The sequence below is a fragment of the Sorex araneus genome, chromosome 5 (genome assembly GCF_027595985.1).
Source record: "Sorex araneus isolate mSorAra2 chromosome 5, mSorAra2.pri, whole genome shotgun sequence".
NCBI lineage: Eukaryota > Metazoa > Chordata > Mammalia > Eulipotyphla > Soricidae > Sorex > Sorex araneus.
The window spans coordinates 75,176,769-75,193,880 of record NC_073306.1 but is presented as its reverse complement, the minus strand read 5'-3'; the positions used below and the strand labels follow the sequence as shown (position 1 = coordinate 75,193,880).

Here is a 17,112-nt window from a genome sequence, read left to right as displayed (position 1 = left end):
AGGCTTCCTCCCTATTCAAAGTAGCTACCAAGGAACCTGTGCTGCCACTGTTCGAATGGTTTTAAAGTCAGTAAGTCACGTCTAATATTTAAGTCACACGAAAGCTTTCTCAAACAGGGCTTATTTTCATTATATTTTCTACCTATTTCAACTGTAAAGTATCTATTTCCAAAAGACACATCTGACAACATCACTGAGGACAGCTAAAGAATATGGGGGCTAAGGTGCATGATTCACGGGCAAAAAAGCTGGGTTTGATGCCTGGCACCACACAGTCCCAAATACCACCAAGAGTTACCTCCTAGGATACAGCCAGCAGTAGTCCCAGAGTATTGCTGGATATGACCCAAAAACCAAAACCAAAACCAAACCAAACCAAAGAACACAAAGAAACCAAAACTGAAAAATGACAGATTAAGAAGTCCTTATCATTTTTGTATTTTAGAACAACATACTGCTGACATTAGAATACTGCCTCCTGACACGACTACTTTGCACTGCTTTGGATATACTAAATTCTGGTAAGTTTGGGTGCCAAGGATTGAATTCAGGGCCTCATATACAAGAAGCTTGTGCCCTACCAGTGAGCTGTACCTCTGGCCCCAAGTTCTGTAAATTAATTTAACAACAGAAAAGCACTATCCTCAAATCATATTCTAGTCTTAATAATAAGGTGTAACTTGCATGACATAAGTAAAATATCGTACAAGTTTTAAAACAAGTAACAGAAGTCTTTTTCTATTAAGATACTACTTACTGCAGCTCTAGCTTCTGCAGCTTTGGCCTTCTTAAGTCTGGTTTTTGCAGCATCCAAATCTAATCTTTTATTTTGCAATAATTTCCTTTCTTTCTATAAATAAAGGAAAGACAAAGTTAAAACTAAATTCTATGATGCTAAAATCTACACACACATTTAAAGCATTATTTTTTTGTACTCTATTAATAAAAAAATCCTGAAAATTAATTTTTATAGATGCAAAAAGGCAGGAAGTATATGATACAGAGATGTAGCTTCCAATGATTATATTTCTGACTCTTAGTCAGAATAGTTATATGTTTATAGTACAGTATGGGGGCCATTTTGTACCAGGAATCACTTGTAGATTTTAGTGCATCTAATGAACAAGAATTATGTATAGGATTTCAATAATAACACAACATACAAAAATAGAGTCCTTTATTTTACTTTAATGTTTAATTTTGAAAATGCACCTAACAAGATTTAAATGTTTTAATCTGCTATAACTATACAGTATATATAACTAGATAGTATATATAACTAGATAGTAAGAGAAATTTTCCCCCATTTTCCAGTAGCGAGGCAGTCACACCCAGAAACTGCCCCCAGTGCCATGTAATCCCATCAATGGCAAATATCCAGAGACTATAAAATCAGGCTCCTGGAAGCGAGTGGCTGCACTGCGCCTGCACGACATCTAACAGCCTAGTTCTCCCTCTTGGAGAACCTGACAACCTACTGAGAGTCTATTACCCGCTTGGGAAGACTTACAAGCTCCCTGTGGCGTATTCATATTCCAAACACAGTAACAGATATATATCTATACCTCTTGGGGAGCTCGGCAAGCTACCAAGAGTATCCCGCCTGCACAGCAGAGCCTGGTAAGCTACTCGTGGTGTATCTGATATGCCAAAAACAGTAACGACAGGTCTCATTCCCCTGACCCTTAAAGAGCCTCCAATCGTTGGGAAAGACGAGTAAGGAGAGGTTGCTAAAATCTGAGGGCTGAGTGTAACAGAGATGTTACTGTGCTCACTTGAGTAAATCGACGAACAATGGGATGACAGTGATACAGTGATAGTAAGAGAAAATTATCAAAAACACTAAGTACAGATCTAAATTAAATTAATCTTACTGAAAAAGAAAGAAATTTCAACTTACAGCTATTGTTTTATAATCTCCTTCTATAAAGTTTCTTAAAGGAGTGAGAAAATTTAAGGCTGATGTTTGAATCAATTCTCTGTCTGCTGTTCCAATTCGTTTTTGTGTTTCTCCGCACTTAATAAGGGCATTACCTACAAAGGAAAAAAATTCTTTTTTAATCACTGTCTGTTAATGTCAGACAACAAAATCACATTAAGACAAATCAGTCCTCTTTTCTGTTTTCATATTAGTAGTCCCTTGTTTAAGTAAAACTTAAACAGAATTAACTATAATTAAAGTAGTTTTATTTTAAAGGTAAAGATAATAACTAATCAAATGAAAATGACAATGACAAATATATCAGTTAATTGTATCAATGCCACCAATGGGACAAGAGGGCAAATACATGAGGTACTTGTCACATAGTCACAGATCAAGTAATATACATATCTTATAAAAATTATGTAGGCTTAAAATATTTTTTTAGGGCCCAGCGAGAGCTCTATGGTAGTGTTTTGCCTTGCAGACTTGAGGGCATGGGTCTGATTCCCCCACCCCACATTAAGTATGATTAAGGCAGCACTGCTGTTTGCCATCTCTGGCACTGGATGAAAAGTCTATCTCCAGTGCATTATAACCAAGTGTGGGCAAGCCCTGGAACCAAAGCATGACCCACTGTTGAATACCACAACTAAGTACGCTAGCACCATAAGCAAGTGTGAGAGCCCTAGGGATCACTACAGCTAAGAATGTGAGCAACTCAATGGAAGTGTGTAAGCACAATAACTGTAAGCACCATGACTAAGTGTGCAAGTATGGGAACCAAGCATGTAACCCGTTATATCAACACAAAATGGGAAAATGTATTTTGTTAAAAAGGTCAAGCAGACATTTATCTTCTATTTATATATTTATACATCTTCACTGTTAGTTACTAGATATGAGTGCATATTATATATATATATACACACATATATATATATATATATTTTTGCTTTTTGGGTCACACCCAGCAATGCTCAGGGGTTACGCCTGGCTTTGCACTCAGGAATTGCTCCTGGCAGTGCTTGGGGGACTATATGGGATGCCGAGGATCGACCCCAGGTCGGCCGTGTGCAAAGCAAACACCCTACCCGCTGTGCTATCGCTCTGGCCCCACATATTATATCTTAAGTTAAAAGTTCATACAGTAAAAAATAAAGTGGACTGGAACGGTAGCACAGTGGGTAGGGCATTTGCCTTGCACGCAGCCAACCCAGGTTCGATTTCTGTGTCCCTCTCGGAGGAGCCCAGCAAGGTACCGAGAATATCCCGCCTGCAGGGCAGAGCCTGGCAAGCTACCCGTGGCGTATTCAATATGCCAAAAACAGTAACAACCAGTCTCACAATGGAGACATTACTGGTGCCCATTCAAGCAAATCAATGAACAATGGGATGACAGTGCTGCAGAAAATAAAGTAGAAGAAAGACAAATACAGGAATTTATAAAGCTCTATACTTCTTTAAACCGTGTGGTATGACTCTATACAGGATCATGTGACTGAATGTGCAGCTCATCTTAAAATACATTTATGATTTATTAAAAATTAAAATGAAAGAAAGCCAAGTTTCTTCTCCTAGCTTTAACTTTAATAAGCTTTAGTTTTGTGATTTTCACTCTCTTCATTAGGCTGAGTAGATACATCTGAATTATTAGTTATGTGATTATAAGTGAATTATATAACCTCACTAAAATGTTTAATTTCTTTGTCTTTAAAATGGAAACAGAGCCCAGTCGAGACCCCAGTGGCTGCCAACAAACGGCTCCTCCACTCCTGAACACCCATGGTCCCGGAAGCACACGAACCAATTTCCTAATCCAGCGGCTTCTTTCAGAAATGCCTCTAGACTGGGAACTAAGCTATGGCCCTGTGCCACCCTGGCAGGGGAAAGGTTTTTGCTCTCCGGACTTTCCTTTTGGCTGCAGCGGCATGGTGACTGCCATCTTTTAGAGCCAGTGGACAGAGGTACGAGCTTGCAGTGAAGGGGCGAGTGGGAAATCTTGGGATGGGGGGCGTACAGGCGCTGCTCCCCGCCCAGTTGAGACCCTGAGCGGCAACTGCGCTCCTGAACGGCCATGATGCTGGAGGCACACGAACCAATTTCCTAACCCAGCAGCTTCTGGCAGAAATTTCCCTGGACTTAATTACTGAAATACCAGAAATCCAAAACTGCGTGGCCACTGTTGCAGCGGCGCAACCTCATGCTCTTCAATATCAGCAATAGAAAACAAATTATCAAATGATGCCTTTTCGGCATGTCTGTTTGGGGAATATTCTAAACAGTAATAGTGAGCTTTCTGTTGAAACATTGAATGTAATCAAAGTAAGAGAGTAAAGTGAAAATCATCTGCCACACAGGCAGGGTGGGAGGAGTGGGAGGGGGCGTATGCTGGGGTTCTTGGTGGTGGAACATGTGCACTGGTGAAGGGATGGGGGTCTGATCATTGTATGACTGAGACTTAAATCTGAAAGCTTTGTAATTGTTCTCACGGTGATTCAATAATAAAAAATAAATTAAACCAAAAAAAGGAAATAGATCTTTGCATTGTAAATACGATATAAATAAGAACTTACTGAAGTAAGACTATATTACCACACTGCTAGGAATACTCAATTGTTATCTATTATTAATTACTAATAAAGAGATTAATGAAGTTAACCTCCAATAATAAGGGTGCATAACCTGGTACAACTAGGGTGAAAAGAGATCAAGCTGATTAAACATAGAAGCCTTTCTAATTTTCATGTTTCACTAGTTCAGTTTAGAGAAGTTAAGAACTGGAACTTCCTGTATCTTTTTTTGTTGGGGAGAGCGAGTGGGGGTATGGGTTGGGTTGGTGAGACCCATCTGTGCTTGTGGCCACATGCAAGGCAAACTTCATAATCCCTACACTTTCTCTCTGGCCTCTTCATGAATCTTTTTGACTCCAGCACCTAAGTACACCTGGTATAATAAGATAATAAAAATGTGTTAGAGGTAAAATTGCAATTGTAGAAACTAAGTATCTTCAGATTCCTGAATTATATTTAAAAAATATGAAAGTTTCAATGTTATAATCTAAAATTTCAATTGAATAATGGAATTTACTTCATGGTACTTAGGTTATTAAGTCAATCTTAATAAAGACTAACTTAATTGCATATACCTCTAAAATTTTTTTACAATCCTAAAATTTATTAAGCTATTTCATAAATCAGATCTATTCTTAAGTAGCTTAATTTACCTAGTGCTTCCTATCTAAAAAGTGCTGATTACTTACTGACATTTTAAGATAACTAGCAACTTTGGACTACAGAAAAAAAAGTTTAGAAAAGTGTCATATTCTGAGATAATTACATCTGTGGCATAACAAAGATGTGTAACTATAAACTTGAGTTTTATGTCAAAAACAACTAGCAAAGCTGGTATATCTATAAAACATGATTATAGGAAGCTGAAATATATCAGAAAATGGAATGCAAACCAGAGATAATTATGGTTAACATTTTTGTGGTGTTGACATTATCGTGTAACAAAAATACTAGCAATTTGTTCAAGTACCATGTGCCAAGTATTTCAATATAAAAAAGTTCTTAAGAAAGCTTAAAAAAATTATAGAGATAAATATTAAAATTTAATGTCAAAGAAGTAATATAATACAGCTATTATAAGATTCACTAGGAGTACAAGTAAAAAAGTTAACTTGTAACTAGAAAGAAAAATGTGAATTCTCAGAGTAATGTGTTTACATTTATTAAATATTTAATTGTACTACACTTATTGGCTACCTACATTTCTATTTTGAAATTTGTTTGCTTTTTGTCCACACCTGGAGATGCATGGGGTTATTCTAGGCTCCTCAATCAGCACTGTACTATCTATCTCGCCCCATATTTCCAAAATTTTAACATGAAAGATCTTAAGTAAAAATTCATATTAAGTAAATGTAAATAATGTCACTAAATAGTAAAAAGTTTAAAGATAAAAATATTTATCAGACCCTTTTGTCTTTTACTTACCATAAGCTGTTCCTGAGCCAAACTCAGTCCCTGCATCAATCATGTACTGTCCCAAAAGTTCTGGGTTACTTATACGACATGGAGCTTTTCTGTCCAATTTCTCATAAACAAATTCTTCTATTCTGGCATCTGTGAAAAAGGTTTAAAATTATCAATGATTTCTCAAAAAATTAGAAATTGACAGCCCTTTTGGAAAACAATATGGGCGATTCTCAAAAAATTAAAAATTGAGCTCCCATTTGACCCAGTAATACCACTCCTGAGAATATATCCCAGAGAGGCAAAAAGGTATAGTAGAGATGATATCTGCATTTCTATGTTCATTGCTGCACTGTTTACAATAGCCACAATATGGAAAAAAACAGAGTGCCCAAAAACAGATGACTGGTTAAAGAAACGCTGGTATATCTATACAATGGAATATTACATAGCTGCCAGAAAACATGAAGTCATGAAATTTGCATATAAGTGGATCAACATGGAGAGTATCATGCTGAGTAAAATGAGTCAGAAAGAAAGAGACAGACATAGAAAGACTGCACTCAAACTGGAATATAAAGTAGAAGAGAGGTACGAGCTTGCAATGATGCAACTTCTGGCAGAAATTTCTCTAGACTTAGTCACTAAAATACTAAAATACAGAAATCCAAAACCGCGCGGCCACTACTGTGGCCACACGACCTCATATCTCTTCATTCTCAGCAATGGAAAACAAATTATCAAATGCTTCCTTTCCAGCAGGTCTGACTTTGGGGGGGTGGGGGGTGATACTCCAAACAATAATAGTGAGTTTTTTGTCAAAATATTGAATGTAATCAAAGTAAAGAGAAAGTAAAGTTAAATTTATCAGTTACACAGGCGGGGTGGGGGGCTAGGGGGCTCAGGGGGTGGGGAGAGGTATACTGTGGTTCTTGGTGGCAGAATATGTGCACTGGTGAAGGGATGGGTGTTCGAGCATTGTATAACTGAGACTTAAGCCTGAAAGCTTTGTAACTTTCCACATGATGATTCAAGAAAATAAATTTTTAAAAAAATTAGAAATTGAGCTCCCATTTGACCCGGCAATACCACTCCTAGGAATGTATCCCGGAGAGGCAAAAAGGTATAGTAGAAATGACATCTGCATTAGAATGTTCATTGCAGCACTGTTTACAATAGCCACAATCTGGAAAAAAACGGAGTGCCCCCAAACAGATGACTGGTTAAAGAATCTTTGGTACATCTACACAACGGAATACTATGCAGCTGTTAGAAAGATGTAATCATCAAATTTGCATATAAGTGGATCAACATGGAAAGTATCATGTTGAATGAAATGAGTCAGAAAGAAAGAGACAGCTATAGAAAGATCACACTCATATGTGGAATATAAAGTAGAAGAATGGGACACTAACACCCAAGAGTAGAGAGATAAGAACCAGGAGGTCTGCCCCACAGCTTGGAAACTGGCCTCACATGCTGGGGAAAAAGGCAGCAGAGATAGAGAAGGAAACACCTAGTAGACAATGTTGGGAGGACCCACTCGGGTTGAAAGCTGCATACCAAAAGTAGACTACAGACCGAACATGATGGCCACTCAATACTTCTATTGCAAACTACAACATCCAACAGGAGAGACAACTAAAAGGGAATGCCCTGCTGCAGAGGCAGGGTGGATGGTGGGGGATGGGATGGGGGTAGTGGGAGGGATACTGGGAACATTAATGGAGGAGAATGGGCACTGGTGGAGGGATACAAACCAAATGCAAACATGAAAGTTCATAAGTTTGTAACTGTACCCCACGGTGATTCACTAATAAAAATTTTAAAAAATTATCAATGATGTAAAAAAAGAACTATTTTTAAAAACATTGTTTACTCTCCAAGTAGACAATGATTGTCCTTTGACGTTAGTATAATGTCATATATATACATATAAATACATATATATATACACATATATATGTATATATATATACATATAAATGTTAGTATCATATAACTCTAAAATATATTTTAGAAATCTGATAATGTATTTTGGCAAATACTTTAAAATAAAATCTATTTTGTGTATTTTATGAAATTTTACATTCCAAAGGCTGGGTATTTTGTTATTATCAGTAAAGTTGCCTTTGCCTCATTCATGTAATAGTCTAACTTTTAACACTGAAATATCACTGTATCACTCATCCTGTTGTTCATCGATTTACTTGAGCAGGCACCAGTAACGTCTCCATTTGTCCCAACCCTGAGATTTTAGCAGCCTCTCCGTACTCGTCTTTCCCAACAACTGGAGGCTCTTTCAGGGTCAGGGGAATGAGACCTGTTATTGTTACTGTTTTTTGCATATCGAATAACGCCACAGGGAGCTTGCCAGGCTCTGCCTTGGGGTGAGATACTCTTGGTAGACTGCCAGGCTCTCTAGGAGGCATATACATATATTTCCCTCTATGATGATGTGTCACGTGGCCTAATTAAAAATTTGAAATCAGGGATTTTCAGCATGAAAATACATATGAACATAAGGCACCAAGAAGAACCTGAGTCACACATTTCTGAATAAAATAATCCAGGCTGGAATAGTCTATACACAAATTAGTTCCATGATACGCTGGCATAATCTTAGTTATACACTTATATAGGTATCTCTGGGCATCTTCACTCAAGAGATTTCACCACTAAAAATTAACTTAAGGAGTTGGAATGACAGAACAGGTGTCAAGGCACTTGCCTCATATATATATATAGCTTACCCCAATTTGATCCTTGACACCATACTGTATCCTGAACACTGTCAGGAGTGACCCCTGAGCCAGAACCAGGAGTAAGTACTGAATACTGCTGGATATGGCTCACCTAACCCTCCCTAAAAATAAACTAAAAAACCAAAAAAAAAAAACAAAACCCCACAAAAAAACAAAAAAAACCCCAAACCCCAGTAAATTTAAATAAATTTAAAAGATAAAAGGATAAAAAAAAGGATGTTAGCATAAATGTCAAGGAAAAAGCAGTAAATCTGAATAAACACTTGTTTATCAGTAAGAAATAAGCATACAATGTTAATATACTTGGTTCAAATGCAAATTCTACTTTTAATTTGCTGTGTTACATTGGATAAGATGCTAAACTTGATTCTCATTCAATAAACAATTATAAGGACCTTACGTGCAAGGTTATTGAGTAGGCTATCTGAAAAACTCAATAGTTATCTGAAAATAAAATCATTTATGCAAAAATATAGAACTTAACGTAACTGACAACTATTTAAGCTTCTCTAAAAATTTCTCTTAGTACTTAGGAGCAGTTTTTTATTCTGTGGGAGAAAACATTAAATTTTCTTCATAGTTCATTTTAACTCTTAAAATTTAGTCACTCCATAAAACGGAGTATTAAGAGGATTCTACAAAAGCTTGAACAATATTTATGTCAGGGAGCACACAAAGGGAGCACATTTATCACTGTCTTCACCAAAAATCATTAAAAAAATTAATCACAAATGCCAAAACTATAAACCAAAAGATTAGATTTAAATAGTCATTAACATAAAAAACTACCAGTTAACTTTTGATAAAATATACCAATAAGCTTGAATTACAAAGTTTCTTACTTGGGTTTGGCTGTAGTAAGACTTCAGTTTGTTTCATTATTTTTTCTGTCCATATTTTGGTACATTCAGCTTTGCTAAGGAGGTTCTCTAAGTGAGCATCCAATTCCGTCTTCTCAGCCTGGCCAAGCTTTTCTTCTGTGAACTATTTGAAAAAAAAAAAAAAAATCAGTGGTGAACTTAATGTCATATATACACATGCTGACTTTTAACAAAAACATATTCTCTAGTGTTGGGTATTGAGCCCAGTTTTAATGCATACAAGGTATATGTGCTGCCGCTGAGTTATATCCTCTGCTATCCCAACATTTAATGACACATACATGTAAATATAAATTTGGAAAAAAAGTACAGCTTTTACAGCTTAGGAACATATATCAACAATTAAAAGGAAAATTTAAATCCAAACAATTCCTCACATAAGTATTTGTAAACCACTGTATATAAATTCTACTTCAGTATCTGCTCCTACGGTATCTATAGCCACTTTTCTATTAAATGGCACTAACAATGACTACATATTACAGTTAACACATGTTTTTAGTTCAGCTTAAATGTGTGGCATGAATTCTATAGAAAATTTAGCATAATGTTTAGTTCATAAAATATATAGACACTTCTTACATGTAAATATAGCATAACAAATGTCAAGTAATGAAAGCTCTGAGTCACTTGAATGTGAACACAAATCCTAGCTACAGTGTTACACGTTCTCAGCAATCTTTTAACTATTTTTCTTCTTTTTTGGGTCACACCTGGCAATGCTCAGGGGTTTCTACTGGCTCTGCACTCAGGAATTACTCCTGGCAGTGCTCAGGGGACCATATGGGATGCTGGGAATAGAACCTGAGTCGGCCACGTACAACGCAAATGCCCTACCCGCTGTGCTACCGATCCAGCTCATTATCTTTCTTTAAGTATCCTCTTTATTATAAAGAAACGATACATATCTTATAGTGCTTTGATGTCATATGTAAACTACCTAGCTAAGTGTCTGGAAATTATTGTTCTGATTTCAAAAAGCGCTTTTTGTTTAATGCATCTTTGTATTACCGGTACTTTAACTACAAAAGATGGATTTTTATGGAATTCTGGAAACCACCATTTTAAAAGTTGCTCTTTTGAAATGTTTTACTTTTGTGTGTTCTTTTGTGTGTGCGTTTTGACTATACCCAGCAGTTCTCAGGGGTCCCACCTGGCAGGACTTGGGGGACTATATAAGTGCCAGGAACTGAACGTGGTCCTTCCACATGCAACATATGTACTCAGACTTTGAGGTCTCTGCCCCCTTCCCTTTCAAAGAAACTGACTCACAGACTTTTGAAACATTATTTATATACCAAGGTAATCATCTAAAGATTTTAAAACTTGGTTAAATTTGTGCAATATACTAATTTTATTAGTATTATGTTGGTTTTTGAGGAAAAGCAGCATTATCCACACTAAAGAGATAGTGATTTTAATGAAACTTTGTGGGGGCTTCTGATTTCTTTTTCTCTTCCCTCTCTCTCCTCATTACTCCTCCACCCCCTGCCCACCATCACCATTTTGTTTTTGGGCCACACCTGGCAGTGCATAGGGACTATTCCTGGTTCTGCACTGAGAAATTACTCCTGGTGCTGCTCAGGGACGATATGGAGTGCCAAGGATCAAATCTTGGCTGGCCATGTGCAAGGCAGACGCTCTACCCACTTTTCTTTCTTTTTTAAAAAATTTTTCTTTTTTTATTATTTAAATTTATTTATTTTTTTAATTAGTGAGTCACAGTGAGGGTACAGTTACAGATTCACAGATTTTCGTGCTTGTTTTTCCCCTCATGCAATGTTTGAGAGCCCATCCCTCCACCAGTGTCCATTCTCCACCACCAATGAACCCAGTATCCCTCCCACCCCCTCAATCCCATCCCCCCCACCCCACCCCGCCTCTGTGGCAGGGCATTCCAATTTGATATCTCTCTTTCCTTTTGGGTGTTGTGGTTTGCAATAGGGGTATTGAGTGGTCATCCTGTTCAGTCTCTAGTCTACTTTCAGCACACATCTCCCTTCCCGTGCAGGATCTCCAATCACATATTACTTGGTGTTCCCTTCTCTATCTGGGATGACTTTCCCCCAGCGTGTGAGGCCACTTTCCAAGCTATAGAGCTCACCTCCTGGTATTATATACTACTATTCTTGGGTGTTAGTCTCCTACTCTGTTCTATATTCCACAGATGAGTGCAATCTTTCTATGTCTGTCCCTCTCTTTCTGGCTCATTTCACTTAGCATGATACTTTCCATGCTGATCCACTTATAGGCAAAGTTCATGACTTCATCCTTTCTAACAGCTGCATAGTATTCCATTGTATAGATGTACAAAAGTTTCTTTAACCAGTCATCTGTTCTCGGGCACTCGGGTTTTTTCCAGATTCTGGCTATCGTAAACAGTGCTGCGATGAACATATAAGTGCAGATGTCATTTCGACTATACTTTTTTGTTTCTCCAGGATATATTCCCAGAAGTGTCTACTCACTGTTCTATCTCTCTTACATCTGTCCTCCCCTCCCCCCACTTTAATCAGTGACACCTGGTGGTGCTCAGGGTTTACTCCTGGCTCAATTTTAGCCATCATTCCTGTCTGTGCTTACGGGATCATTATGTGGTGCTGAGGATCAAATAGTTGTCAGCTGCAAGCAAGGCAAGTGTCTTAACTGCCGCACTATCCCTTTGGCCCTAAATATTAAAAATTAAATACTAGTAACAATATTTAAGCCTTTTCTCATGGAGTACTTTTCCTGCAGAATATTTTCTTTTTCCCACTAATGATGACAGGAAGATTACTAATTCAGTGCTTGTCATTAGCCAATGTTAGCTAAGAAAATATAATACCCGGCATCATGTGTTGCCTTTCATTTCTTAAAATATATACATCTGCTCCATTTTTTTTAGTTTTATTACCTATTTTTTTTTTATAGTTTCAGATCCCCCAATACTTAGAAAACTTTTATGAGGTACCGTGTGATTTACAATACCGTTAATGATGGTTTCATGCATACATTATTCCAACACCAATGATCAAATACTTTCATCTAATTATCAATTAATATTTTAAACAGAAAGGCTCTTTAGAGTTTTATTTTAGGTTTCTGGTTCAGGGCCTAGAAATAACAGATTAAATGGCTCTATAAAAGCCATTTAAGCTGTTTTTGTAAGTGTCCTTTAGCAAACCCTGTTCAAGCTGATAGAACCAAGAATAACAGCTCCAGAGGTATTGCCTAAGTTCATAAATTTGCAATGTACTATGACTGAGGCTAGGAGAGGTATTGGGTAAAAGATTAAAATCCTGATCTCAAAACCAGATGGATAACTATGTAATGTAATTCTTACAAGAGAGCTCTTAGTTAGGACAGATGCCTAGATTCTAAGCAAAAGATCTCTTTAAACGTTTAGATTAGGATTTTACCTGCTCAAAGACCAACCCCAGATGATTAGAGTATACTTCATATTAAGCATCCAATAAGGAGAGAAAGGGAAATAATAAAGCGAACATTATCTACAATGGATGATTAGCAGAGAAAAATTCTTTACCTAGTACCTTAAAATTGGGACCACACACACTAATATTTACTTAATAAGCAAGTGTATCTATTTGTTCATTTAATTTAATCCTTCAACAAATACTTGTTAAGTACTATGTATGTACTAGATACTATGTTAAGCACCTGAGTTTCAGCAGTCCAAAAAGACAGGTAATCTGCTTTTTAAAAGTTTACATTTTAATGGGAAAGAGTAAATAAGGAATTTGAAAATAAGTTTACAATGGTTTTAAAGAATGGTGGGGAAAAGAACAATATATAGGTAACTCCACTGTTTGATAAGAGATGACAGAATTAAATCAATTAATAATTCAATTGTTTTAAAGGAAGTAAAAATTAAGAAAGAATTAATTCTGCAGAAGAGGAGAGGACAGACAATCAGGGAAGGCTTCAAAGGGGAGGGCCTGGAAGTGGAAGCAGAATGACCCGAGAGGGAGCAGTAAGAACTAATTCATGCAAAATCTAAAAGAAAAATACAATCACTCATCTAAAAGTGTATCGTCTAGCTGCATTTCTAGAAAATTCACCTTTATGTACATTACATACTAATTTCTGTGTAGAAAATCTTTAGTTAAGAGTTTTTGGAACATACTGGTGGTGCACAGGACTTACTCCTGGCTCTGAGCTCAGGGATCATTCCTAGAAAAACTTTGCCCATGTGGGGTCTTGGGGGTAGAATCTGGGTTAGGTGCATGCCTTACCCACAGTACTATCTCTTCAGACTGGGTCCTTTATTTAAAAAAATAACATTATTGAACAGATTTGCATTAGAATTTACCAAAGCACTCTGCTAAGAATCAGGAGATAGTCTGTTATAGGAGAGTTAAAAATACCAAGAGTATAAACAAACTATTAGATCTATATAAATACTGATTAAAGTTATAGCCACTGAATTAATCTTATACAAGCTAGGTTTCATGACATGTTTCCTACATATTTTAGTGTAACACTCAGAAAGTTAACTTTAGGCCACACCCAGCTGTGTTCAGGAATCACTCCTGGCAGAACTAGGTAACCATATGTGGTGCCAGGGAGCAAACAGGTCAGCTGCATGCAAGGCAAGTACTTTACCCACTGTACTCTCTTTCTGGCCCCTATCCTATGCATTTTTATAGCCAATACTCTAGAATCTTGTTACATAGGCAAAAATCCTAATTTTAGTGATAAATAAGTTAGTTAACATCAAGAGTTGTTAAACATTTGCCTATCAGAGCCAAAGATGTCAGTTTAAAAATTTAATCTCGCATCTGTTTGAATTAGTCTTATTACTATAATATACTTTCAATAAATATTTGCCGAGTTTGAGAAACAAGTATTTTTAATATCCATTATCTAAACATATTCCGTACCTGCACTGGGTGTTTGCCTTGCACGCAGCCGACCGGGGTTCAATTCCTCCGGCACTCTTGGAGAGCCTGGCAAGCTACCGAGAGTAGCTTGGAAAGCTACCCATGGCATATTTGATATGCCAAAAACAGTAACAACAAGTCTCACAATGGAGATATTACTGGTGCCTACTTGAGCAAATTGATGAACAAAGGGACGACAGTACTACAGTGATATTCTGTGTCTCTTGATTGTCTTTGTCCATAGCATTCTGGACAGTTGTATCCTATAGTTCACTTCTGTTACTTACATAAAATTGAATAGTCAACCAATTAAGGTTAATGTTATTTATTTATTTTTGCTTTTCTTGGGGTCATACCCAGTGATGCTCAGGGGTTACTCCTAGCTCTGCACTCAGGAATTACTCCTAGCGGTCCTTGGGGGACCATATGGGATGCCGGGGATTAGAACTCAAGTTGGCCACATGCAAGGCAAATACTCTACCTGCTGTTCTATCACTATTTATTTTGTTTTTTGTTCCACAACAGGCAGTGCTCAGGGGCTCTTTGTTTGGGGCAGCTCCTGGCAGTGATCTGGAAACCATTCGGTCCTAGTGATCAAATCTGGGCATCCTGCACAAAAAAGCATGAACTCAGTTAAGCTTTCTCGTCCTAGAGGGTAACTTTGAGTTATATCTCTGGTACTCAAGGGTAACTTTGATTGGATCTAGGATGAACAAGGCAAAGAGGGGAGGGAAAAAATAATATGCAATTGCTATATTTAAGTTGAAACTATAAATTAAAAATTTTTTATTTAAAAGATTATAAAAAATAAACATTATTTCCCATAATTTTATCATTGTGAGGACTGAAGAATTTTTTGTTAACCAGAAGACTCTTTTTTCTTTTTTTTTAATCTAAAGTTTAAATTACTGGTAAAACATTTGGATCTTTTTTTAAAGAAAATTCTGTTTTCATGTTTATTGCAACACTGATTACAAAGTTGTTCATAATGTAAAAATGCCAGTAAATATACTTTCTATCTTATTTGAGTTCTATAAACATGAGCCCAGGCCTCCAAGATTTTATGATCTTAGTATTTCAATCGCACGGCAGAGCCTAGCAAGCTACCTGTGGTGTATTCAATATGCTAAATACAGTAACAACAAGTCTCACAATGGAGACCTTACTGGTACCTGCTCGAGCAAATCGGTGAGCAACGAGATGACAGTGACAGTGACAGTATTTCAACAGAAACCTCAGCAGAGTCTCTTGCCCCCACGCCTGGCTGTCTTCACTGGGGCCCCTTGGAGGGGGTGGGTTGAGTTTCCCTCCCTGCCCCGAGCAGAGCCCCCACAGCCCAAAACCTCTGGAACCTAGACACAGCCATGCTCAAGGTCCCTCTCCACATGTTCGAACGAGCCTCACACATGAAGGAACCGGCAGAGGAACCCAGGTGTGTGGGACCTGAGGCTGATACCTCCAAGCCTACTCGGATCAGAACTGGGCCTCTTCCACCCACATCCCCCATTTTCCAGTAGCTAGGCGGTCACACCCAGAAACTGCACTCAGTGCCGTGTAATCCCATCAATGGCCAACATCCAGAGACAATAAAACCAAGCTCCCGGAAGCGTGCAGTCTTATAGCCTAATTCTCCCTTTTGGAGAACCTGGCAAGCAACAGAGAATTTCCTGCCCGCAAGGGAGAGCCTGTCAAACTCCCCATGGCAAATTCATATGCCAAAACCAGCAACAATGATGGATCTCATTCCCCTGACCCTGAAAGAGCCCCCAATGTCGCACTGTTGGGAAGGACGAGTAAAGAGAGGCTTCTAAAATCTCAGGGCTAGGACAAATGGAGACGTTACTGATACTGATGCAGAAAAATCGATCAACAGGATGATGATGATAATGATTTCAACAGAAATACAAATTATAACAATGGCACCATTTTCAGATGGACATAAGACCTATTAAATTCTTCCCTTAAAAGTGGACTGATCCTTTTACCTAATTACTAAAAATTGTATTTTCCTCTAAAATGTTTTAGTTTTCAACATCTTTATGTCCAAAATATTTTATTTTGCTTCTTTGCTTTTGGGCACAACATGGCAGCACTTGGGGATGACTCCCAGTCTGTACTTAGGATTCAAGACCCTGTGGTGCTGGGGACCGAATCGGCGCCACCTCGAGAATGTAAAACCATGCTTTTGGTCCAGTGAGCTATTTCTTGGCTCTATGAAAAATCTTTACAGACTTTTCCATTTTCTGATTAGAAAGTACAGTTAATTTGAAAATGTTTTATTATAGCAGTAACATTTAAACCTTTGTGAACATAGCCTGTAAATCACATGTAAAAAATTACAATGGTGGCATGCGGGAGGGGGAGACGATATGTGTTGTTGTTCTATTGTCCATGGGCACTCGGGGCAGCTCTCTCTTGCACGCACTGCTGTGTTCGGTGTTCTCAAGCCGCTGTGTATGGACCGGATGGGGATGGCTCCTCCTTGTGCTCTGCTTCTGTGTGCCACTGTGCTCTCTTCTGTCTGTCTCTGTCTCTGTAGTCTCTCCTCTGGTCTCTTCCGACCTCTCTCTGTCTCTGCTTCGGTGTCTTCTCTGTTCTTCTCCCGTGTCCTCTAATGTGTCTCCCCTTGCTGTGTCTTCTTCTGTCTCTGTCTCTTCTGTCCCCCCTGTCTTCCCCCCCAGTCTT

At 37.9% G+C, this 17,112-nt stretch overlaps 1 protein-coding gene across 4 annotated transcripts in view; it reads right to left on the bottom strand.

Annotated features, from left to right (window-relative positions):
* The window catches only part of SH3GLB1 (SH3 domain containing GRB2 like, endophilin B1), a 42,436-nt gene that overhangs the window by 16,540 nt on the left and 8,784 nt on the right, over positions 1 to 17,112 (bottom strand). For all 4 annotated transcript variants that reach the window (XM_055139655.1, XM_055139656.1, XM_055139657.1 and 1 more), the window contains exons 2-5: positions 9,509 to 9,650; positions 5,923 to 6,051; positions 1,901 to 2,034; positions 758 to 850 (exon numbers count right to left, since the gene is read on the bottom strand). In XM_055139655.1, coding sequence (XP_054995630.1) covers positions 758 to 850; positions 1,901 to 2,034; positions 5,923 to 6,051; positions 9,509 to 9,650 — 498 coding nt within the window. The remainder of the gene's footprint in view (positions 1 to 757; positions 851 to 1,900; positions 2,035 to 5,922; positions 6,052 to 9,508; positions 9,651 to 17,112) is intronic.